Source organism: Rhopilema esculentum, chromosome 7 (assembly GCF_057945365.1).
Source record: "Rhopilema esculentum isolate cy_ngs chromosome 7, ASM5794536v1, whole genome shotgun sequence".
NCBI lineage: Eukaryota > Metazoa > Cnidaria > Scyphozoa > Rhizostomeae > Rhizostomatidae > Rhopilema > Rhopilema esculentum.
Window position 1 is genome coordinate 4,851,022 of NC_142821.1, and position 25,388 is coordinate 4,876,409.

The following is a 25,388-nucleotide window of genomic DNA, read 5'->3' on the forward strand; positions in this document are numbered from 1 at the left end:
AATTGGATTACCATTTATATCTATTAATGACAAGCATTGTGATAGTTGTTCAGGGGTTGGGTATTTCTCCGTCCTATTGAAAATTGTCATGTTCCCAGAGTTGGCATACTTTTCAGAAAAAAAATTGATTCGAAATCTTTTAGCATATTTTTAACGTTTCCACCGAAGTAGAAGAATATTAAATCAAAGAAAAAGAAAAAGAAAAAGGATGTTAAACTCCAATTAATGAAGGAGTAATCATTCATGACCTATCATCCTCAATTCTTATTTAGATTTTTAATAACGATTTTGGGGGTTATTTGCATGGCTAGGGGTAAGAAAAATTGGCTCAGCAAATTTCAATGGCGAAGATATATATGTTGATATGATAAAATGCCAGTCTAATTCTACTCCAGTTTTTTATGTCATGTAACTGATAGAATCATAGCTTTCAATTTGAGAGCTTTTTATGTCATTCCTTTCGCAAAGTATTCCCGTAAACAGCAGCATCTGCACAAGAAAAGGATAGGGAGGCAAATGTAGGCACTAACAATTTATGCAATGTACTGGTTCTCCTTCTATTTTATAGGGCCATATTTTGCTTTTGTGTTGAAGGTATACCTGCAAGTAAATATTTTAGTAATTGCTAAAAATTCCCTTATTCTGTTTTCGCATAAATAATGCCTTATTTGAAACATGCCTATAGCAGTGGAATGGCCAGAGCTTCAACTTTGCAGGGGCAAAATAAGGGATATCGTAGAAAAGGTTCAGAGAAATGGCTGTGTATTTAAAAGCACTTGGCAAGCCTTTTGCATTATGAGTACTCTTCTAAATATACATCTTTTTAAGCATCTGTTGAGGTTCAATTATCTGGATTCGCGTTTTTATACAGTTAGAGACTTTGCAATTTTTTAAAAGTTACATGTTTTCCCTGATTGCATTTCAAACTGACGATAATCTATAGCCATCAGAAGTTCATTTCCTTAACTTTGACAATGTAATGTTTAATACAAATGCCAAGGCGAAAAGTACTTGGTTTTTGGAAAGAAAAACCTTTGCATTTTTTATTTTTTTGTATTTGTAACTCTAAGGTGGTTTTTTGGATGGGACACTGAGATGCTTAGCAAAAAGTATCCTAGTCCTTCCTGTTGACGTGTCCACACCTGGGGGGGGGGGGGGGTGTACCTTGACGATTTGGAGTGGGGGTATAAACAGGTGATTTTACCAACCAAAATTCAACTCTTGCTAATCAATGTTACATATTGTGAACTTTAACTGTTTTATCAATATGATCTTGTCAATTACAAGCAAATGCGATCCATGTGCTATCAAGATACGCATCTACCGACAATCCATAACATTTATTGACAATCCGGAAAATTTACCAACCAACTTTCCAAAAGTGGGGGGGGGGGTGTGTACCACCCCCCACACCACCACAATAGGTACCCCCCTGTCCACACCTTTTGGTTCCTGTCTAGAATTAAAGACAGCTGGCAGGTCCACTCACTCTAAGTGAATGCTTGGTTGGGCTCAACCAGTGTAAAGGAGAACGAGGGCAGGTTAAAAGTGATGTGTAAATAGGCTTCTGTGGTCAGAGCTCCATCAGAAAAAAATCTCAAATTTTTTTTTCATTCGTTATTTAATAGCAGTGCAAGTTAAAGTAAATAAGAAGTCAATTGGTTTGGAAAAGCTTTTGATTTAATGACATACCTTTTGAAATTATTTCAGAATATCTAGCAAAGAACTTTATTAAGTCCTGTCTTCAATACTATCATCATCAACCTAAAAAACAAAAAAGTTTTTGAAACCACTTGATATAGGTCCAGACTGCAAAATGGTTTTCGCAATTTTACATATTTTGTAAAGACCAGTAACATTCTACAATGTTTTAACAAAACAAGTTTAAATATACCCTAAAACCTACAATTGAAACAAATCTGCTCAAAATATTCTTTCGAGACATTTTGGCATTAAAACTTGAAAAGATGTTAACTTCCCAGAACCCAATGTTGGAACTTACAACAAATGAAAAAGTCATAGGTATTGAATTTAAGCAACAAATATGTTGACATGTTCAGTATTTGTATTTTTCTCAATACATATTTACATCATAAGATTGCCACAGAGATGTTTTAATTGTTTAAAATAGATTTGAGGAATGAAAACACTTTAATCACCTCTGGCCAGTGACTTTGTATCAGGTCAATGAGATGTATTTTTCTCAATACATATTTACATCATAAGTAAAAAAGATTTCCAAAGAGATGTTTTAATTGTTACAAATAGATTTTATGGAAGACATTTTATTTACCTCGGGCCAGTGACTTTGTATCAGCTCAATTAGATCATAAGACACATCTCCTTGTATAACAATCTCATCATCACCAGTAACAGAAGATCCACATGAGAATTTGTTTGCAAAAAGTTTTGATGCTTTCTTTAAATCAATTTCTGAAAAAGAAAAACGTTTTTAGAAGAAATACTAACAAAAATAAAAAATATAACTGTCACTCCATTAAAAAAAGAAAAAATATATAACACAACTCAGGAATGAAATTCAGGAAACTTTAAAAATCATCTAGCACGTTTTAGGGTTCTTTCTGTCAGTAAGGATGTTCAAAGGTTTAAGCCATATTATAGATTATAATAAGCTGTTTGGAAAGACAACAGAAGTGCACCGTATCTCTTTATATTTCAAAAAAAATATTCAGCAGCATACCAAAAGTTGATAGACCATTCACTACAGTCACTGTCTTTTTCTTACTACGTTGTTCTTTTGTTATAGTAATTTTCTGCACAGCAGTCTGCGAGGAAATAAGAATTTAGAAAACTAGCTCTTCCATGTAAACACCTTCTATCTGCAACATAACATATAAATATCAAAATAAAAGCTGATGAAATGAAATATATGTTGATGTAACCACATTGTGTAACTAAAACATTAATTTCACAGTTCCATTCTGAAGTTCTGTACTCCTGAAATCACTAATCATTACCTAAGCCCTGATTTAGGTAATAATTGGCAAGGAGGGCAATTTGAAAGGTCAGTCAATAACATTTAACTGTTTTTGTGTATGATTTGATAATTTCAAGAGCCATTTGCTCATAGCAACAGATATCTCAGCTGGATGTGTAAATGCTAACCAACACTGTCAAACAGAGGACAAGCCTGAAAACTTTATTGATGTCTGTTATAATGAGGAGGAATGAAAGAGCCTTTATGCTATTAAAATGAAGAAATAAAAAGAACAAGATCATTAGCTATTTGCAGCATTTTCTATTGAATAAATTGATGGGCAGTCAAGAGATAATTAGGAAAATTTGCTTGTTACTTTATTTGATCATTAAATATTAGTTACTTAAGAACACTGTTCTTCTCCCAAAATACAGCTGGTCCTGGGTAAACCTAATTCTTCATTAAGAAATATTATGAAACCTTTGATAATGATAAGCACTCAGGCTTACACCCTTGATAACAAAAAAATGTGACAGTACTTTGATTAATATATACTTAAATTGCAAAGTATTTATCTAACTGATACCTTTTTCTTTGCCTGTCTGTTTGCTTTTCCACCTAGATTGGAAAATAGATTTTTTTGTATTATCTGTTTACAAATAACCTTGCAACAATTAATGGCTCTTCACCAGCAAAGATCAAACTGTGTGTAAGGTCTGGTTGAGAGGACAATTGCCCTTGGCAAGCAGTAAGGTCTGGTAGGTTCAACAAAAAACAAAATAAAGCTATATTGCTTTTACAACTACTGTAAGTTCATTGAGTCTGTGATAATGGGTTAAATAAACATCAACAAACCTCTAGTCTGTCTCTTTTTATTGTCTTTATCATCACCCTCAGCAGAATCAAGATTCACTGTATGAAAGAAAGAAATTGGTAACCAATAAGAAACAATATTCTCTTTTAAATCTACATTTCTCTCCACTTATTGACAAAATAGTATTTCAATATAACTTCTCTACTTACTATTTGCTATTGAAGTTAAAAGACTAGGATCGTGTTGCTCCAGCCAAGCTTTGCATTTGTCAAAGTCTGGTCCATATTCACAAAACTAAAAAAGATCATATCTTGGTTGAATTATATAAAAAAATCAATTTTAAAAAAAATATAAAATCTTAACTTAATAATGAGATTTTATATATCCCAGATATGTTTAGTGCAATTTTGAGGAAAAGCATACAAAAACTGAAGGCCTTCCTTGTCTAAAAATTCTATTAACTCCTCTCTTTTTTCCAAGGTTGGATCAACGCTGTTATCCCAGAGATCTCTGTGGCATGGATATGTCCCAAGGATGTCATGCTGGTTGTTAACCTACAGGTAAGCGTTTCATCTTATCCTGGTCTTTTTATGACATCCTATATTTTTCTGATGTCATTATTTTTGGACGGCAAAACTTTTAAAATTTATTTTGAAATAATAAATTTGCCTGTATATGTTCAGAAACTGCTAAAGCTTTTGCTGTTGTAAAGTGAATATATAGAAACATGACATAAACATAACAAGGAATTTTACATTTCTAACAAAACTATCTGCGAAACAGTTGCTGCGCCAAGTCTAGAAATAAATTTAACTTGAAAGTGAAAAACGATACTCTTAAGTTCTACAAGTTTAACACAACTGCATACCTCGGGAGGAAGACCACAGACTGAAAAAGAGAAAAAATGTGGTAAGATGTGTGACGAACAAGCATTTCCACAAAAAATGATATAGGCCTATCTACTTTTTGTAAAAAGCCAAATTTTTGACAAAATTATTAGTCGTCAAAAGACTTGAACTCTAAACCAGGTAAATACTAAATTTTTCGCAACACGTTTTTCTGTAAAACAAAAACTGATGTAAAATAGGTATTGACTTTTCATCCACGAAAAACTTTGCAAGAATTTTTAGTTCTTCAACATCAATATAGGCAACTGCTAGGATTTGACTGAAAACTTACCCCCACAGTATAAAACATTCAGTGGATAAGAGACATTCTCGCTGGCCTGAGAAGCCGCTTCGCCATCCGCCATTTTCACTGCTGTTATCACTTCAGTTCCCTGTGGTCGTATTGGTGGAAGAAAAGCTATTGCCCACGTGATGAAATGGGTCAGAATCAAGAATTGTGGGGAAAATAAGAATGTTGAAACAGTGACTTGCCCCTCCCTCACCGAGTTGAAGCAAGTCTGGCGCCCCAATTTAAGAAACTGTGCGCCTTATTTGGGAATTAGAATCAGGTGAAAAAGTTTTTGAGACTTCTGGATTATTTTACTTCAATCAAGGATTACCTTCAAGTATTCAACAATTATTTTGAAAATTTCCTTACAAAGTGAATAGAGAGCCTTCTGTCAGTAGTTAGGGTCTTAAATTGTTGTATACAGCGTACACTAGTCGCCAATTTCTGAAAATCTTTCAGCGCCCCCACTATCAACTGCCCCTCCTTTAAATTCGCTCTGGATCCGGTCCTGTGTTGAAAATGGTTTTATTTCGATTAATGAAACAAGGTTCATTATTGTTGTGGAAGTTTCACCAAATAAGTAGTTTTCTAATCATGGGTCACTTGATATTTTAAGAAGCGATCCCAAGTTATGAAAAAAACTTTAGTGCCAGAAGTACTATCTTTGGCTATATCGAGGAGCCTGCGTTGAATGCTTGTTTTCGGCACTAAGCGAGGGAGATCCCAACGAAGACGCCAAGCTGCAAAACGAGGCCTTTTTCAACATACTTACTGGGGGGGGGGTTGCATTCTCACCCTGTATAGTATAATTATAATCTTTTTGCAACAGTTGTAATGTGCTAATATTTCTATAGCAGCAAAACTTTCAAAGTTTGCACTAAAAATACAAACTGAAACTTTAGAATTTTAAGTAATAAGTTAGAAACACAAAAACAGTATAAAGAGTTACTTATTTTATGACCACACCCAAGAAGAATGAGACACGCCTTTTTGTCGGCAAAAGGCAGTACTATCCCTCCAAAAAAACATTTTGGCTTCGCCCCTGTTGCCCACCCAACTTTTCAGTGCTGGCTTCGTGCCTGCTAGTAATATTACAAAATTTCAAAAAAAGCAGGGAGGTGAACGTAGTTCTTTTGAAATGTAGCCAGATAGTGCACTGTTTTAATGGATACCGAATTCAAATTCAGAGAAATTCAGAAAATTTCATTTTGCTGACAGAATTGATATCGTTTTATCATGACGTGGTCTTGAAGACACAACGCAACAATACTTTCTTCAACCAAGCAAAGAGCTAGATCGGTAAAGATAATTTGGCTGAATTAAATTAACCGTAATGTTTTTATTTTCAGTGTCTCTTCCATTGCATCCCCATTCAAGAGCTTCCAGTTACAACCCCAGTCCAATGCTTCTCATCATATTAAGAAGCAAAAGTACTTAGCTGTATGACCATTTCTCAAGAGCGAAGCTATTCGAATTGTGGATTAAAAAGAAAACATTCATCACGAACTAGACATTGTCAATTGAATGATAATTAATGATACTATTTAATGATATCTCATTATACCAATATTTACTATAATATTGGCATCAAAAATGAAATAATAAATGTTTCTAACAACTAACAATGTCAAATAAAATTAAAAAGAGTTATTCTAGGTCACTTTACGAATTGCCATAGTTTCCGGACACTGTCAACTGCTAGGTTAATCTGGATTGAGATTTCATGAAAAAATTCAACCTTGCATGTGCTCAACATCACCATGAATTTTCCATAAATGAATGTTAAGAAACTCCCAATTCAAAACAGCGGAGCCACATCACAAAATATATGGATTTAATACCGTATCATACAGATGTAGCCAAATATGGAACTCAGTTCCAAATGAGATAAAGTACTCCCCTACTTTACAAATATTCAAGAAAAAAATCTCAGAATTTTCATCGTTTAATTGTACTTGTAATCTTTGCAAGGAATACGTTAGCAACATCGGTTATATTTGATTTATATTATATTTAGCGTTGGTAATTTATATTAGTTGGCTTCAATTAGCTTGAGTATGCATAGCTAGAAATTATACCAACTTTGAATAAAGAAAGAAAAAGAAAAAAAAGTACTCTTTTTTTCCTTTCCATAAAAGTGCTTTAAATGCTGATCAAATTAAATATTATCAGAGTTAATTTCACGAGGGATGTTGTAGAATTTGATTTCGCTAGGGGTATCGCATTTGGGTGTCAATTCTCGTGCTTCAATTTGGTACTTAAGTCTTTATGTGCTTCTTTGATGCCATTGGGAATAATAGAAAAGAAAGAGCTCTGTAGCTTGGGTTTCTGCACGAAAGTGCGGGTCACTTGACTCAGATGGGTGTATTTCATTGCTTTGAGTCGGGATTATTTCGTTTGCTGTTTCCACGCTGTTCTCGTCTCCCGTCCACCCCTCCCTTTTTGAAATCAAGCGTAGTGTGTTTCTTCAAATACTTGTTCATTCTATTGTATTAGGCTAGGGCATGTTTACATTACGGGATTCATTTCAAAGTTCTTGTTATTTTTCGTTTAGGAAAGACTAGGCTCTTAATTCAGTCATGTTTTCTCTTCCTCTCTCATATCTTAGGTATCTAAGGTAAGACTGGTGCATCGGCTCTATGGTGGGGAAAAGTGAAATTTTCTTGTCCATTCCCTGCCCAGAACTTTAAACTGCTTGTACTTGAGTCTATTAAGCTATGTCAAAGATTAGGTTTTTTGCATGGGTTAGGTGAAGCAACTTGTGCTGATGCACCAACGGCCCAACGTTGCTTCGTCCTCTGAGGGATCTTTTTTATTTTAATTGATGGAATGCATTTGTTGATGTTTGTTCTCTGGGTAAGAAATTGAAAGGCAATACCTACGGTCCTTCTCTGTAAACAGTGCTTCCTCCTAGCAATACATCCACCTTCCAACCCCTTTTTGCTCTTTTTTGGCTTGAGTTCTGTTTTTTATTCAAATCGGTCAAGTTGAGACCGTCCCATAAACTTTGAAGACTGACAAGGTCGAAACAAAATTCCACGTTATGTGAATCGAAAGGATGATTTAATTTTCCTGTTAGCTGGAAACAGTTGCTTGGAAAAAGGAGTCTTTAACATGAACATTTTGCTTAGGTAAGTTTAGTTTTTTCTTAACAAGATTTGAGGCATTTTTTATGTATCTATATGCCTTTTGTTAAAAATATAGGATAACCATGCTATCAAGTTTTCAATGACTTGACTGGCGATCTATCAGAGTTCGCTCTACGCCTCGGGTGCTCCATACTAAGCTTTTTACTTCTCTGTTGAGGCTGTAAACTGTTGCTTTGAGAAGCATGTCTCTGCCTTTGAGAAGTTGTCCCTGTCTTTTGGTTGGCATCATTTGCTTGATCTTCATTGTTGTTGGTTGTATTTGACCATCGTTCTATTGAAATACACAAGTTATTTTGCCGAAAAATGTATCTGCATTTGCAACACAATTCTCTGTAGGAAATGTATTTGCTTTTTGCAACAGAACTTTAAAACGACTAACTTAAAACGCGCTTAACATTGCCATGTATACTGCTTTTTACATAAAAGTCCTTTGAAATGCAATTTGTCTCTGCAAGAGGTGCTATTTCTGTAAGCGGTCTTAACGAGGACACGTTCAATAAGTCATAGCTCTAGTATGAATTGAAAGTTTCAAATATTCAATGAAGTAGAAGACATTGAATCGATTTATGTAAGTACATATTTGATTACGATACGTCTCAAGAAACAGATTTGATGACGAATGGTTTTTACCGTTATGTTTTTAGAAACATTTGAGCAGATGGATCGGTAAAAAAACTCTTCAAAATCTTTATTAAGCACGCAATTTTCAGTGACCATTGATTAGCATCTTAAATCTAATTCTTCTTCTTTGGTATGATGACAGAGGAGAGAAATGCACGTCTTATTTTCAACAATAATCTTCAACACTAACACAGTGTAATACAAAAACAGTCATATAAGATTATAAACCTTACCAATTACGTTTGGATACAGTTTCTTCATATTCTTTAATAGTGGTAAGTATGTGACCTCCTTTGTTTCCTTGTTTGCTGCAAGAAATTTTTAAATATACCGTCATTTGGTGCATTCTTTCTAGTCATTAAATCCCAGGTGTTTTATCGAGCAGAATACTTAATACTTACTGCTCATTTCCAGAAGAATCAAAATCTCTCTTCCCTTTAGTATTTCTGTCGCGTAGTCTTGAATGTGGTCTTGTAGGTATTTGATTTCGCCCTTTTCATCGCTCACATCCAGAATTGCTGAAATTTTGCGAAAAAAGTCTATTAATCAGATCCTGTTTTGATAGGATAATGAAGCAAACCATCATTTAACGCTCGATACTGTTATCTGAGGTAGTTTCATTGCAAGTCAAAACATCATTATTAATGACACCATCTGTTACTGGATTACTCGCTCTTTCTCATTCGACAGCTACACTCTTTTTAAGAGAAACAGTAAATTGAAGTTCAAACTGGCTGTTCTTCTTTTCTCAAAAATTGGAGGCTGGATTTGCGGAAAAAATGAGTGAGACATCTCTTATTTGCCGACACGTTTTAAATTTCACCGAAAAAGCACCTGCAGCTGACGAAAAACTGCTCGTTTTGATATGAAAATTTTAAGGAGATTTCACAACATTGCTCAAAATCGAATTTTACAGTAATTCATCTTTATGAAATTGTTCTTAAAAAATGAGAAAAGAGTGTTTATGGTAATATGTATATATGTAATATACTTAAATGTACAATTTGGAGATCTGCTTGTGTTGCAGGAAAACAGAGGAATCGAAGAAGCTGACTTGGAAGATTAAGAAAGGCTAAAGAAGTATTGAGGAAGTTATCTCTCAATTTGAAATTTCAAAAAGTAAATGTTGATTTTGTTTAAAGAATATGTAATGCGTTAAAATTGGCTTGAAATGTCTTCAAACGTACGTACAAGCATCGTGACACTGGCATCGCTTTTTGATGTCATCAAGCAGCACAGCCGTCTTGCAGTTTGGGTTGAACAGGGCCTTCTGGTTATCTGGTAAGCAAAAACAATTTGCAACAAAGGTAATACTTTCGAATTTGTAATATATTTCAGGCACGGGGGGGAGGGGGTTGCGAAAAGTTGGGGGGCTTAAACTGAATAGAAAGAAGCTCTACTGGTGGTTCTTAGAAAGAGGCTTTACAGGCTAAAGCTCCCCAAGCCCCCCTGCTCCGCAGTGCCTGTATTTCAAAAATATTTCTGAAAATAATTCAATCTCTGCTTGAATTATTTTCTCAATCTCAATCTCTGTGTAGACTTTATTAGTCGGTGATAGTTCTACACAAAATACAAAATCAAAATATGCTTTCACGCATACTATTGTACCTGCCGTACTATTTGAAGAGTGAGCTTTGAAACAATTGCTCACATTTTTTCAATAGGATTTATTGCTGATTTGCTTTAAGAAAAAGAAGTTTCCGAATTTCTGATAATAGCTATTTCCAATGCAAGTAAATTCTGAATTAGTGTATTAGGCATCACATGGTCAGAGGTATTTCCAGTAAAGTGCAGGGAACCATTTACATAATAGCAAAAAGTTGCAGCGAATCGCTAGATTTTAAGATCCATCAATGATATTGGACTTCACACTTTTGCAATTTTAAGGATTCATTGATCCAAGTTTATTCAGTCATTTAAAATACATGTTCATTAGAACAAATTCACTTACTTCCAAACTTCACCGTAACGAACGACATTTTACTGTCCGATAGATCTGAAAGTTCCTTTTGAAAAAATTGCAGCGCAGAATAATAAAGGCAGCAGGAAACTATATTGGTAAAAGCGATCTTCTTCATAACAGTTTTCCACACATCTCGAGCATGCTAGAAAAACTTGTACTGAAGTTGTACTCAATCCATATAAAATTTGATTTGATCTGATATGAGCGACAGACGGTAAAATATTTATCTAAGTTATTCAAATTCATTAAATTAGATAAAGGGACTTTTCTCACAATGCTATGCTTTTAACTGTGGCTAACACACCCCATTGTGACTTTTACAAAGCATTCAACTCCTTGCGGGGCAAATAAAATTTCGTGTTGTTCGTGTTTTTGGATCGGTTTATATCTTGTCTTTGATGCCGGAATCGTATAAGCCATCTCTCGAAATCAATCTTCCGCCAAAATTTCCCAATTGACGAAATGATTATAACAAATTATGTCACAATTATATAGAAGTTAAGTTCAGAAAGGCCGAAGGGTTGCCGGAACACAATCAAGGCTTTATGATAAGGTCCCCAAAGACAGTGATTGAAAAGCGTTTATAAAACTGATACTGCGCCGGGGCCTTTTAACTATCATATTGCTCGATTAGCCCTGTCCCAACACGATCTAGCACCACTTGCCTTTTGTCCACTTTTGCCATAAACGTATGAAGCTCTGCGTTTGTTTTAATGAATGATTTTTAAAATTAGTTCTTTAACCGACTTCAATTCTTATTAGCCCCCCTTGCTTTCATCTTTTAAAACTATATTGAAAACAAATGTATTATTGAAAGACGTAAACATTCATATGGTATCTGATAACTTGTATATGGGAGCAGCTTGCTTAGTTCGTATTTCATTTCAGTATTGATTCAATTTAATTTCATTTAGAAATACCCATAAAGGCGAAGATATTCCGTCAGCCTTGAATATTATGAAGCTATGCTACGAATTTTCATTACAATATAAAGATAATAACCGTATTTCTTCGAATATAAGCTGCGGCTTATAATTATCTTTTGGCACATTTTGCTGCGGTTTATGAATCAAGAGCGGCTTTTAATCGAATAGATACGGTAATCTACTTAAATGGTTAAAATCAGCATAATTGATGATTTAAAAGTAGCTGTGCTGAGTTTGTTTTTTTTTCTGAAAGTATAAATATTTTTTAGAGCTTCTCTGCGGGACCAATTTCTTTAGTTATTTTCAGCCTCTCTTATGTAATTTTGCTTTTGGCGCGAAGCAAAAGAGAGGCAAAATGGCCTAGGCATTTGTCATCAGGCCGGCCGTCAAAGCCTACCCGTGTTTGTAGGTAGTTGAGGGGAAACGGGTCTTCTGAGAATGGCAGGAAAACGACGCAGAATCGGAATTGTTGGGTATGGAAGTTTAGGTAAACTTTATGATTTCTCTCAGTAACACTTATATTTAAAAAGTTATAGCCTCTGCTCTATTTAGATTCAATTCAAGTACGGCACTTAACACTTCTCGACGTGTGCGGTATGCAGTGTCAGCTAGGGATATAAGCATTTTGACTCCCGAACGGGAGAAGGAGAATTCAAATCTTTGGCAGCTTAAGTTTTCTCTCCCGATTTGGGAGAATTTTTCCTGTAAATGGCTAATTTATGATCAAAAAGGCTTAGGCGGTTTTTTCTGTTCAAACATCTGAATTCTGCATGTCAAAAGAACGGGGGTATATCGAAAAAAATATGCATGTCACCGTTTGAAATCGTGAGCATTTGAAGTGTTTAATTTTTGATGACGTCAGTCGTAAGATGTAGTTATTGTTCATGCCCTCTCTTTGGTGGTAGTAGTACCACTACGTCAGAGAAAACTACACCAACCTTACCATGTAATGTATGTGTATACACTCATTTTTTTATATGAAACAAAGGTCGATGTTGAGTACTCCAGTTTCTAAATGTTCTGGAAATTTCAATACTCATTTTTTCTTAAGAGTTTCTTAATTATGATGTAAATGTAATGATGTTATGAAATGTTTGTGACCTTTTTATCAGGTCAGGAGATTTGCTTCCTTTCTGATGCTGTATTTAGACGTTAGAGGTATACTTTTATTCCTTTGTGTCTTAAGTTCTAGGCTAACAGGGCAATGATGTTCTTCGATTTTACAAAATTTTGTTGTTCTTAGTTTAAACATGATTTGATAGTTTCTTAAATTTTTTTCTTCGAGTACTGAAGTTTATTTTTTCCAACTGTCCAGTACCCGTTTTTTATAGCCAGTTTCTTATAAAAAATGAGTGTATTTGTAATGTAGAATATTCTTGAATCTGAATTACAAACAAAGTTATTAAAACTTGCTTTCAGTTTTATTCACAAAATCAAGGTCATTATGCTAACTAAAAAGTAGAACAATTAGATAAGCTCTAGCATAAATAAAGAAACAAAACAGAAATTTTTTAATTTTAGCTTATATTATCTTTCACCTTACTTTTGTCAAGGGGAAATTCATTCTTGAAAAAATTTGACATATGACCTTGAACAATACCTATAACAATAATATATGGCGTTACGAAAACTTCAATGTAAATTCTGAACAATTTCCAATGGTGGCCTGCCATTTTTTTCATGGATATATGTATTTGATGGTGTATTTTTTAAAAATGATGTTTCAAAATCTCGCCAGAAGTTCCTTCATGTATTTTTGTGCAAAAAGTTATACTTTTTCCGAATCGGAAGAAAAAGTAAGCATGATTTCTTCTCCTGATCAGGTGACGTTTTATTGAAACTTCTCTTAATTGGGAGACATTTATCCCAATCAATGTACACTAAGTGAGGAAAAGTATTGCACAGGCTGAAACAGAAATGGCAGCACTGCAGTAAAAAATTGTATCGAACCAAAATTCAATGGCCATAGCAAGTTTCATAAAAGTTACAAGATGACTTTTTAACTGGAATATGTTGGAAAATTTATCAAGGTTTGATAGTGAAAATAGTAAATGCTAGAATAGTTTCAATTTTTGCCTATTTCTAAACAATATCAACATGTCACAAAAGCACAAAAATTGAGCCATGATGATTGAAGGACCTGTGAAGCACTTCCAAAGTTCATCTTTGCACTAATCCACGATATCTTATTACAATGAACTCGGGGGTACTTACTTTCAGCTTGGGTGTCTAGAACTGCTCATTTTCCTCACTTTTGTTGAAGCCACAATAAGCCTAATCGCAGCGGCCGCTTTGTGATATATTGTAGCAAAATTCAATCAATAAAATGTGTCACAAATCGTGAAGTCCATCTTTTTCAACCGATTTCCATTTTGTAATGGGAACAAATAATGCTGCAAATTGCGTAAAACAACATTTCGTCCTCTCATTAAATGAAAATACCAAAATTCCCGCGATAAACAGGTTCACTCAGGTGCCCCAATAGCTGTAAAAGAGTAGGCTTAATAAAATGGCTTAAAACATGCCACTTTCCACCAAATACAAGGCCATTTATGATCAACTTGGTACTTCAACACCTAAATGTGATCTTGCAAATGTTTTTCTGAACTTATCACTTCGCATCTCACAAAGGTTTCAAAGCTGGGAGACTGTCCAATAAAAAGTTAAAAAATTTATATTTGTAAAAGTAACTTTTTCAATTTTTAAATTAAAAGTGTTGCCAACAGTTTGAAAATTGATTTGATTTGTTTTTAACTACAAAAAGATGCCTAATGGCTTCACAAAAGTGGTTTCAATATCAATCACCTTGTTGTTTACAATGCGGTCACCATTACTCATTTGTCAAACCTGTGCAATACTTTTGCTCACTTAGTGTTTATTATTTATTTCTCCTGATCAGGAGACAAATGCTTATATCTCTAGCTGAGTGTGTAACAGTGAGCAAGTGTGCACATTCCTAAGCTTTTCGAACGGAATATGCTTAAAGATGTTGTCAATAAGCTAATTTACGAGATAGATTTTTTGTTCTCTAACAACAAGTATGTGCAGAAGCAGAACCAGTCAGATGCACACATGAGACTGACTATATACCAACCATACAACTTTGCTCTTCACCTGCACAGTATATCATTTGCAGCCCTACTTGGCAGCCCTTTGCCAACTGAATTTCCTTTCTCCTAGAACTTTAAAAAAACAGCTTTTGTTTCAATAGAAAATGTAGACAATCCTCTGCCAACTTTCAAAACTAGCATATAACAATTTTCATTGCATTGAAAACTTTTGCTTTGGGTCATATGTTCAGATTCACTAATGTGGTTGTTCTTATCATCAACCATAATCAGATGTCAAAGTGTTCCTAGGGAAGTAGTCATTTTGAATCTTGTTGTAATACCCACTCAAACTTTATCTAGTTATTTAGTTTCCAGGTCATGCAACCTGCATTTTTCCATATCATCCAAGTCCCTTACCATAACATTTTTACTGGTTAGTGCTTATGAATGGAACAAAGTTAATGTATCATTCAAGAATGTATTTTTCTGGAATGAAACAAATCAAGTAATTCAGATTTTTTTCACTGGTTTTAATATGTGCATTCAGTAATCTCAATCAGTGAAAGTTTTCAATTATAACCTTATGCTGTTGTTTTGCTGAAAGTTGCTTATAGGCAATTCAATAAGCTTTTCTCTTATAGGTCAATATTTGGCAAAGGAAGTTCTCAGCCATCCAGAAATGGATCTAGCATTTGTTTGGAACAGAACAGTTGACAAGATGGAGAAAGGCATCCCATCTGAGGCTATAATAGATGACTTGGACAAAATAGCAAGCAGGTTTTGTGAATTAGTTTTCAATGAATGGGGTTTAAGAATTTGTTTGTCAATGTGTGAATATTCTCAAGTATTTATGTTTGTTTGAATAAAAATAGCTGTCTAGATGAAAATGGCATCTCTTCTGAGGCAATAATAGATGACTTAGACAAATGTAGTATTCAGCTAAGTCATATGAATATTTTTTTGGTGGATGTGGGAAATACCCAACTCTTTTGTTTTACATATCTTACCCTTGTGGATTAAATGCAATAGCAATAACATTAAATGATACAACTTTAGCTGACAGTATCATCCTAAAATGAGTTGAAGCCTTCTGTCAATCTATCAATATATTGAATTATAGCATTTAATAATGAATGAATATCCAGATTTTTTTCAATGTTAACTGTAATACCATTCCTTACCATTATTGAGGATGTTGAATGCTCTATTTAGCCACTTAGGTGTTGATAAAAAAGAAAGAACCTTAGACAACAGAAGCCAGAGGGGACATTCATTTAAAAGACATTCACTGTTTAGTATTTATTAATGTTCAAAAATTTACTTTCAAAAATGTTCTTTTTTCTGCAATTAATGGAAATTCAGGGAATTTTTTAACATATATTCACTGGTTGGGGGATTGCCCCAGCAGGCCTTCCAACTTTCCCCAACACTGACAGCCAAAATACTCCTTTTACCCCAAATGCCTAGGCCATTGCGGGGACCCTTTTAAAAGAACGAACATAATGCAAATGTGCTGGCAGATATATCAACAAAGTGTTTTGGTGAAATGGGGCTTGGGTACACTTGAAACATGATAAAATAGTAGCAAACATATCCCCCATTGTGTTTTAAAACTGGCTTTGTAGAACGTTTGAACCTATTTTCACTTTGTTGTTCTTTTGCCTTCTTTTGATGCAATCAATATTATATTTTCTAAATGAAGTCCCCGTAAGTCCTAGTTTATTTTCCATATATAGCTTAATGGAGGGTGTAAGTTAGAGGGGAATTAGAAAGAGTAGGGATCCTGAAAAGAGGATTTTCAGTATATAGAATTATAACGTCATAAGCTTTACTGCTAGGAATTTCAGGTATGTAATAATTTAAGGTTAATTTTATGACTCCAGAATTTATTTATTAAAGCTTATTAGTTGTGACTCAATATTATTGTTTTAGTTTCAATAAGATCTGCTGTATTAATGTGTTTTCTTGACTTAAGTATTTTTTTTTCAGATCACCTGATCTTATCATAGAGGTTGCACACCCTTCAATAACTGAAAGCCACGGGGAGAAATTCCTGGAAGTAGCAGATTACATGGTACTTTGTTGTGATACTTCATTGTATTTTGTCTTGGTTTATTTCATGCCACTTTGTCATGGTAGTTTGTCTTGGTACTTTGTCATATCACTTTTTCATGATGCTTTGTCAAGTCACTTTTTCATGGTAGTTTGTCATGGTACTTTATCATGTCACTCTGTTATGATACTTCATCATGGTACTTGGTCATGGTACTCTGTCAATGGTTCTTTGACAAATTGTCATGATAGTCTGTCATGGTTCTTTGTTGTGATACTTTGCCATGGTTCTTGGTTATGGTTCTTTGTCATGGTATTTGGTCATCGTACTTTGTCATGACACCCTGTCATGGTACTCTGTCATGGTTCTTTGTCATGGTATTTGGTCATCGTACTTTGTCATGACACCCTGTCATGGTACTCTGTCATGGTTCTTTGTCATGGTATTTGGTCATCGTACTTTGTCATGACACCCTGTCATGGTTCTCTTTCATGGTTCTTTGTCATGGTATTTGGTCATCGTACTTTGTCATGACACCCTGTCATGGTTCTTTGTCATGGTATTTGGTCATCGTACTTTGTCATGACACCCTGTCATGGTACTCTGTCATGGCTCTTTGTCATGGTATTTGGTCATCGTACTTTGTCACGACACCCTGTCATGGTACTCTGTCATGGTTCTTTGTCATGGTATTTGGTCATCGTACTTTGTCATGACACCCTGTCATGGTACTCTGTCATGGTTCTTTGTCATGGTATTTGGTCATCGTACTTTGTCATGACACCCTGTCATGGTTCTCTTTCATGGTTCTTTGTCATGGTATTTGGTCATCGTACTTTGTCACGACACCCTGTCATGGTACTCTGTCATGGCTCTTTGTCATGGTATTTGGTCATCGTACTTTGTCATGACACCCTGTCATGGTTCTCTTTCATGGTTCTTTGTCATGGTATTTGGTCATCGTACTTTGTCATGACACCCTGTCATGGTACTCTGTCATGGTTCTTTGTCATGGTAGTTGGTCATCGTACTTTGTCATGACACCCTGTCATGGTACTCTGTCATGGTTCTTTGTCATGATACTTTGTCATTTAACTTGGTCATGGTTATTTTTCATAGTCCCTTGTCATGATACTTGGTCATGGTACTTTGTTATGTCACTTTGTCCTGGTACTTTTTCATGTCTCTAAAATCTAGGGATTAGTATAAATAAACTTACTTGCTTTTATTGAAGTATATCATTCAAAAATTGGCTCTCCTCAAGTTTATCATATTTATTTAATGAGTCATAATGAAACAATTGAACATATCTTATTTTCTTGAAAATGTGCAATGCCTCCAAATGTTTTGAAAATCAACTTATGACAATTTTTGGTTTAGTTTTTGGAATAATTTGACAATCATGAAGCTATGTATAACTTTTTTGGTATACATAATAACTATGAAGTGAACAATACATTAGCAAGATAATTTGCAGTTGGGATTCCCAATTTGCAGAAAAGCAGCTCCTCAACATTTTTAGAGTGGAATATATAACCTTTTTAGATCTTTAATGTATTAACTTTTTGTTCCTCAGATCGGTTCCCCAACAGCATTAGCAAAAAGGGACTTAGAGAAAAAGCTACGAGACAAGGCAGGAAGTGGTCCGAATGGACTGTATGTACCAACAGGTGCATTTTGGGGTGGTGAAGATATAAAGAAAATGGCAGACAGAGGGACCTTGAAGGTGATGTTTTGAAACACTTTAGTAGTAAAATTGTCTGTTTCAACAAGTTTTATTTCTGTTAATAACCTGTTTGATTATTTGACCTACTAAAGTTTGTAGTGAGCATTTTATCCATCGTTAAATGTTCTGTTATAGGGTCTGAAAATTACTATGAAGAAACACCCACACTCGTTTAAGCTAGTGGGAGATCTGGTGGAAAAGAATGACAATGTCAAAGATGACCCTGTAACACTTTATGACGGTAAGGCTACTTATTTTTTTATTACATACGTAGACTATAATGTTTTTTAAGCTTTTAATTTGACGTATTAACGCATTTTTGCTTTGATAGCTGCATAGCCTGTGAATTTTTAAAAGAGAATTGATCACAAGTTAATTATTAATTTCTTCGTAGACTAGACTTTCCAGTCTACTAAGACTAGACTAGATAAGTGGAACTTTCGTTTAGTGGAACCAATTTCTCCGGTTCCTTGAATTTACATTAGCAAACCTCTCTTATTTTAAATAACGATCAATGTAAGTAAATTGTACCAGGAAAATTTTTTTAAAATAATTAACGACGTTTCGAGCATAGCCCGTTATCAACGAATGCTTGCCTGTTTAACTACAGTCAACAAATACAAGGCTTTAAAAGAAATTGATGCAAGGCCAGAGCTGTATAGCTACAGCAAAGAAATATGGTGTTGCTAAAAACACCGTTTCACATTGGGTGAAAAAGAAAGCTGAAATATTTGAAGTAGTTGAAGGAAATCTCTTAAACAAGTTTGTGTGAAACTTTCACAAGCTCTAAAACAAGCGTATAAAAGATTATATTGCATAACTACATTGCTTTAAGAATAATCATCATATGGAGCATAAACTTTTATAAAGCTTATTCTTCTGTTCCTTTCCCCCTGTTTTTCATTATTCGTAAATGCCCCGTTCTCCAATGAAATCAGACAAGGAAGAAGTTCGATAAGTTGAGCTTTTTGTTCGGTTTCATGGAGGTTCCACTTATCGAGCAATTCGGACAAATGGAACATTCGATAAGTGGAACCATCTTTTTAGGTCCTGTGAAGGTTCCACTTATCGAGAGTAGACTGTAAATGAACTCATTAAAGTACAAATAATGAAATTTGAAAATAGCACGGAAAAGCCGAAACATACCATGTTAAGTATGACATGTTTTCGCTTTTTCGTGCTATTTTCAAATAATGAAACGTCAATGCTGCGTTTCAAATGTAGCATTATTCTGATGTGTTCAAGATCTTTGTATAATGTGCTATAATGTGCTAGATTGGTGTTATGTAAATATAAACTTTGATAGAAATTTACATGTTTTTTAAAAATTCAATTTACAAGTAAAGAATTGATTAGATATGGCAGAAATTAACTGCAGTCGTGAAATGACTTCACAAATCCGCTATCCATGCTTTCGATGGCTTTATGTTTTGTGTCGTTAGAATTCTGTTACCATTCATGACATAGCCAATTTTACATTGCCTACTATGCCTTCGCTTGCAGGGTCTGTTCGGGAGTTGTGTCCTTTGGCGCCGAATAATGTGAACACAATGGCAGCTGCTTCATTGGCAGCTTGGAATCTCGGATTCGATGCCGTTCAAGGATGCCTAGTTGCCGATCCAAGGTATAAATGAAACTATTTTCAATTACATGTTTTACGTTAACTGATTATATGCAAATTAATTTCCTCAAATAAATTCCTGTACTCCTGCTTACTGTGACGTAACATCTATATGTCTTGGTATATCAGAACGCTGTTTTGATAAATGTCAATAAAGTCATTTTTAGCCAGGTTCTTAGAATGGAAGAAGCTAAAAATCCATTACACGCACGCTATTATCCTTCCGGTAGGAGCCCACACCGTACGATCATAATTGTTTTTTCCCTTTTCCGGACAACTCCAAATGTCTCTTTATATTTGGAGGTAAATTTTCGTAATAACTCTTTTTGAGTTTGTTCTGAGCCAAATTTTATCCAAAAGGAGACAATTTATTTCTTTATAACTCACGTCTTCTGACGATAGTTGCTTTTGGTACAACAATCCTTTTCAGATCCTTTGGACGTGTCCTTCAACTGACGTTTCACCACATTTATAGTCCAAAAACACTGATCCGATTGAAAAGCTATTGAGGTTACTCCGAGGCTAATTAGGCGTGTGCCTTTTACAGTAAAGAAGGTCTGAGCTTTCGAAATCCAGTAAGCTTCACGCTAGCTCCTCCTACCTTGGAATTGCTTTCTGATCGTTCACTTAACATCAATGAATAAAAGAACAATGTTTTCTTTCACTGAATGTTCAATCAAAACAAAGTTAGAGGGATTTCCTCCCACTGCGAAACCAAATCTAACCCGCAAGAAAATTCACCCTGTGAAAGTTTAGATTTTGTCACCAAGGCAGAATTTAATGGTCAATTGAACTGCTTTTCTATCCACAATTTCTTCGTTAGTTAGAAGTTTATTGTTTTATTTCTTACTAAATCCAAATTATTGATTAGTTAATTCACCAGATTTTTATGGGACATTTTATTTGTGGTTGATTAGATCATTTAATGATATCATTTAAGGTCACTTTTGCCGATAATTGGCTTCAGGATGCTCTAATGTCTTCCTAAAATCATTTTTCCTAAAGCGATTTCACATTTTTCAAGCTCCATTTCTGCTCATCGAATGGCCAAAGATTTTATTTTATTTTCTTGTAAATTTAAGCTTGAAGACTAAAGCACCATTCACGCATTAACTCAAACATTTTCTATGGTCTTAGATATGGTAAAATTTTCCTTGAACAGTCATAAAATTTGGAATATCTGTGAATTATAAGATGCAACCATATTCGTTTCAGCTTAGTCTAAAGATTGACAGCTCTATTGTGTTTTCACTTAGTTGGTACTAAACATAATTTTTTTAGACCAAATTTGTCTGCATTATACACCTTCAGGCAAAGTCTTTTTGACTGAACCTTATCCCAAAAGCCCTGACTGAACTGATGTTTCTTTGAGCAAATATAAACAATTTTTTTCAATATTTATATGAATGCAAGGAATCTCAAATGGCATGGCACTTGTAGCTTGCCATGGGAAAACATAAGTGGTCTCTGGAATAGGAACGTTAATATTTGATTCTCTTAATCAGTCAACCACATTTCAACTGCTTTAGTTTTCTTAGATAAAATGAGGAATTTGAGTAGCTCTATTGTCAAACTTTGTTACTGAACGCAGGATTCGGTAAATTTGATAGTGATAAATTCAAGTAAACAATAAATAAGATTTTGTAGTTCTTCAGGTATGAAAATTTGTAGAGAAATCTTCCCAATGCTTTAGAAATGCCTGCTTATGTTTCCCACCAGAAAATATTTTTCGAGCCATGAATAGCTCTATCTTTATTATACCATTAAAACTTGAAGATTATAGAATATATTGACCTAATCTTAAATCACTAAAACAACACTCAAACATGATTTGCCATACCAAATAGTACAAATATACCTAATAAGTTTAAAATAAGTTTAAGTTTAAATTCTATTGTTGAATGTAGTCTTAATCAGCAGAAAACCCAGGAAATCGTTATTTTAACGTTGAATTTACCATGCTGAGCATCTTTCCTGGAGGAGACATATCCCAATTTGAACGGCTTTTAGTTAGGCAGCACTGTACAGCCACCATTTACCAGACACCCAGGGACCAGAGATAATCCCTCTTGTTCGAAAGACTGGAGGTCAAATGGTAATTGTGCCAAATTTCGCCGAAAAAAGAAAAGAAATTTCAGGAGGAAATTATTTCTCAGTTTCTTTGAAGTTTCTTCTCTAAGATTGTGTTAGTTTATGAAGATTTGGTAAAGAATCAATTGCAATACAACTCTTTTCTTATGATTTTTTCCTGCTTTCTCATTTCCCTGTTAGTTTAATTGTTTTAATACCTTGTAATACCTAAATTCACGTGAAGATGCGTATTGTTATTAAAGACGTGCATTGGTTTTTTATAAGGAACAGCTAGTTAAACAGATGATGTCTAAAAATGTTAAGAGAAATTTGCTATCAGAATTGCTACTGTTAACTATCATGACTGTGTTTATATGCTACGAATATTGTTCAGTTTAGATTGCCATATAGTTGAAGTGGATGTCCAAGGGCCTGGCCAGCCTCCTAATAAATTTTCTGTCAAGACCATCAGAAGGAATCCAGCTGCAACTGGCTTTGTCACTGGATCTGCAACATACGCCTCGTTCTGGAGTAGCGTTCTATGTACGTAATACTGCTCCATAGAATTTCGAAACCATTCTCCATAACCATTTGATAGCCCTAAACATTTTGGAGACTATGAAAGGTTAAACCTGTTTATGTGCCAATTAGAAATTTCTTTCGTGAAGATTATGGAAAAATTTGTCTTATTTTCGATGTTACGTAATCCTATTTTTACATCGTTTGAGTAAAGTAATTTGTTTGTGTTGTATACATTTTGACTGAAGTCTATCTGTTTGTATTTGTATTTAAGTATTTGTATTTGCTATTACCTAGCTTCGAAAGGTAGTTTTTCAGGCCACACCCCGTTATTCCTACGCCTGGAATTAGAGAGAGCTGGCGACCCTCTTCACGCAAATTGAAGCTTGGTAGTGACTGTGACCCAAACCCTTTAGATCTTAAGTCCACAACCCTAACCACTGAGCCATTTATAATGCTTATTGACTATGGTGCTTATAAGCTTTTTGCCTCTTTAGGTGCCCATGGCAAAGGACCTGGCGTACACTTATGCTGATGATCTCTGGCTAGTGGATGAATTGAATTCAAGATAGTAGAAAATGAAGAAATGCAGGGCGTAATTTGTAACTTTTTGAAGATACTCTTTCCAATGACGCTCTCTTTAGGTATTTTATTATTAGATATAGATATTTATAAGTATTGCCAATTCTGAATGTAAAATCAATAGCGATGCAAATGTGTGTTTTGAACTCTCAGAAATTATTATTATGCCCTGATTGCTAATTTTCTGTACACGAGAATGCGCTCTACGACCAATTAATAGTCTGTGGCCTACTGTATCCATTTTCGGGAATTAATCATAAAATACATAGATATTATTTAAAACTGGCCAGCAAAATTTTAAATAATAAAAATTGCCACTTATCATTTATTTACTAAAATTGGCCACTGACATTATAAATTTTCACATGGTTTGTTAACTGCCTCCGCTTGAAAAAATTTACCTTTCTTGTCATCGTTGAAAGGACATAGACTGTCTTACGTCCGAAGCACTAATTTTATCTGAAAACCTTGATTGACGGAGCATGCTGTGGCACGAAATGTATTTTACCGGTAGGTATTGTTATTTTCTCTTTAAATTATTGTTTTCATGAATGCATTGTACAAATCTTTGCAAAAGATAAAATGGGTATGATGGACCATGAGAAAATATTATTGAAATGTTTCTTATATCAGGGAGAAATGCTTTTATTTCAGAACTTTAAGCCTGAAAAATGTATTAAGACTCTCGACGAACTCTTCTATTCTAGAATTTTCTAAAGAATCTTCCTGATTACGAATAAAAAAGGGAGCTAAAGTTGATTTCGCAGCAAACACAGGCACACATTCAAGACATTTTGTAAATTAAACTACATTCGTGTGTGCTGATCTTCCCACTGCTGAAATCCAAATAAATCCGTCAATGCACGAGTTTTCTAACTCCATAAATCAACAAACAATTTATGTTTGTATCGATGTTGCGTTTCCGCTAATCCTACGTCAAGCAGCTTCGAAATTTCTATGACGTAAGTTTTTTAAATGGTTTGAGAACTTTATAATTTTCCTCTTTTGCAGCTTCCATCTCAGCTCTACCAGATGCAACTTGATGAAGCATATGTGTCTGTAAAACTCAAACCAGCCAATCTCTACCTAGCTAGGCTTAAAGAGTTTCTGATCAAATACGCACATTTTTAAAGTCATTTTCTTACGTTTCTCCATTAGTGGATGATTATCGCCGTTTTTAACATATCAAGAATTTTCTTTGACACAGAAAAGAATTTCCTTTTCGAAGTCACAACAATAGCAAAGAACATTCATAAAGAAATATGGAAGTAGCTATGGTTAAATGGTGGTTAAAGGAAATTATTTCGCCTGTTGTTTTACAAATCTATTTTTGATGCGGTTTTAAAGTATTTTTCAAACAAGTTATAACCAAAAACGTTATTGGGTCAATACCGGAAAGGTTTAAATACTGACAAGAGCTATCTACAGATTTAACTGTTAAGATGGGATTCTCTTTGGGAAGCGTTTACTGCATAACTGTGTCCAAATGGAAGAAGTCTTTGTCAAAGTTTCAGAGATGAGTTTTTAACTGTTTTTGTAAAACAATTATGTTTAAGCAGGACTTTCTAAAATCTTCATTGAGAATAAAGTAACTTCATTGAGCTGCGAATCTACGTTTTTGCAAAATTGAAACTTTTTCAAGAAACAAATGTGCACTGCAATTTTGATCTAGAGTCCTCATTTCGTTTGCAAGCACTGGTGACCTCTGTGAGCTCTAATTTAGACTGATTCTTAATTAAATGTTGTGTTATCCGTTTATCTGATTATTTTGCTTGAGGGACACGTCATGGTATTACAGTTCTCTACACGCAACTCGTAAGCAGTTGAGCATTCAAATCTCACAGAAAGTATGAAGGAAACAGTCACCCAAAAATCTGTATTAGTAACGTAATAAGTTGTATTCCCCTTTCAATGTGTGCAGGCATCACTTTTTCAGGAATGTCACTATGATAAACTGACCCGTAGTATTGATTAAAGATCCCTTGAAGAAAAAAGAGGCCCGAGACTCGATGAAGCATTGAAATTGGCCCTGTTTTGCAACCAATAATTTTGAAAATAGCTGGTTCGACCTTTAGCAGCTAGAAAGCGGTCAAATGTCCACAAAATGAAATAAAAATGTGTGATTTAGGGATAAAAATTTAAAGTGCAGCTAATTCAGTAGTTTTTCCCAACCACTTTCC

General features: G+C 34.6%; 3 protein-coding genes across 6 annotated transcripts; 1 reads left to right on the forward strand and 2 right to left on the reverse strand.

The window, feature by feature from the left end:
* Positions 1-1,662: 1,662 nt before the first annotated feature.
* On the reverse strand, positions 1,663-5,064 carry LOC135683770 (density-regulated protein). Its single transcript, XM_065199123.2, has 8 exons — positions 4,932-5,064; positions 4,621-4,640; positions 3,962-4,046; positions 3,794-3,850; positions 3,525-3,556; positions 2,702-2,786; positions 2,294-2,433; positions 1,663-1,764 (listed from the first exon to the last, which is right to left on the reverse strand). Exons 1-8 carry the CDS (start codon positions 5,002-5,004, stop codon positions 1,732-1,734), a joined length of 525 nt encoding a protein of 174 aa, XP_065055195.1. The 5' UTR covers positions 5,005-5,064; the 3' UTR covers positions 1,663-1,731.
* Positions 5,065-6,307: 1,243 nt separating this feature from the next.
* On the reverse strand, positions 6,308-14,881 carry LOC135683769 (uncharacterized). Of its 2 annotated transcripts, none has more exons than XM_065199122.2 (5): positions 14,702-14,881; positions 9,890-9,976; positions 9,100-9,216; positions 8,932-9,006; positions 6,308-8,348 (listed from the first exon to the last, which is right to left on the reverse strand). In XM_065199122.2, the coding sequence occupies exons 1-5, from the start codon at positions 14,715-14,717 to the stop codon at positions 8,146-8,148; spliced, it is 498 nt and encodes a 165-aa protein (XP_065055194.1). In that variant the 5' UTR covers positions 14,718-14,881; the 3' UTR covers positions 6,308-8,145. The 2 variants fall into 2 exon arrangements, with proteins under 2 accessions (XP_065055194.1, XP_065055193.2); XM_065199121.2 differs by lacking the exon at positions 14,702-14,881 and adding an exon at positions 10,650-11,756.
* LOC135683767 (aspartate dehydrogenase domain-containing protein) lies at positions 11,889-23,804 on the forward strand. Of its 3 annotated transcripts, none has more exons than XM_065199117.2 (8): positions 11,889-12,074; positions 15,279-15,414; positions 16,627-16,711; positions 18,267-18,416; positions 18,552-18,657; positions 19,920-20,040; positions 22,502-22,650; positions 23,124-23,804. In XM_065199117.2, the coding sequence occupies exons 1-8, from the start codon at positions 12,026-12,028 to the stop codon at positions 23,159-23,161; spliced, it is 834 nt and encodes a 277-aa protein (XP_065055189.2). In that variant the 5' UTR covers positions 11,889-12,025; the 3' UTR covers positions 23,162-23,804. The 3 variants fall into 3 exon arrangements, with proteins under 3 accessions (XP_065055189.2, XP_065055191.2, XP_065055190.2); XM_065199119.2 differs by having other exon boundaries at positions 11,933-12,060; XM_065199118.2 differs by lacking the exon at positions 11,889-12,074 and adding an exon at positions 15,040-15,142.
* Positions 23,805-25,388: the final 1,584 nt, after the last annotated feature.

Coding starts and splice junctions, on each gene's coding strand:
- LOC135683770 (XM_065199123.2), bottom strand. CDS start 5,004: ATGGCGGATGGCGAAGCGGCTTCTCAGGCCAGCGAGAATGTCTCTTAT. Junction 3,557..3,793: donor TAAAAAGAGACAGACTAGAG/GTTTGTTGATGT, acceptor TTTCCAATCTAG/GTGGAAAAGCAAACAGACAG. Junction 2,787..3,524: donor ACAGACAGGCAAAGAAAAAG/GTATCAGTTAGA, acceptor ATTTCCTCGCAG/ACTGCTGTGCAGAAAATTAC.
- LOC135683769 (XM_065199121.2), bottom strand. CDS start 10,776: ATGAAGAAGATCGCTTTTACCAATATAGTTTCCTGCTGCCTTTATTAT. Junction 9,217..9,889: donor ATGCCAGTGTCACGATGCTT/GTACGTACGTTT, acceptor GCAAAATTTCAG/CAATTCTGGATGTGAGCGAT. Junction 9,007..9,099: donor GATTCTTCTGGAAATGAGCA/GTAAGTATTAAG, acceptor AATTTCTTGCAG/CAAACAAGGAAACAAAGGAG.
- LOC135683767 (XM_065199117.2), top strand. CDS start 12,026: ATGGCAGGAAAACGACGCAGAATCGGAATTGTTGGGTATGGAAGTTTA. Junction 15,415..16,626: donor TTGGACAAAATAGCAAGCAG/GTTTTGTGAATT, acceptor TTTTTTTTTCAG/ATCACCTGATCTTATCATAG. Junction 22,651..23,123: donor GTTCTGGAGTAGCGTTCTAT/GTACGTAATACT, acceptor TTGCCTCTTTAG/GTGCCCATGGCAAAGGACCT.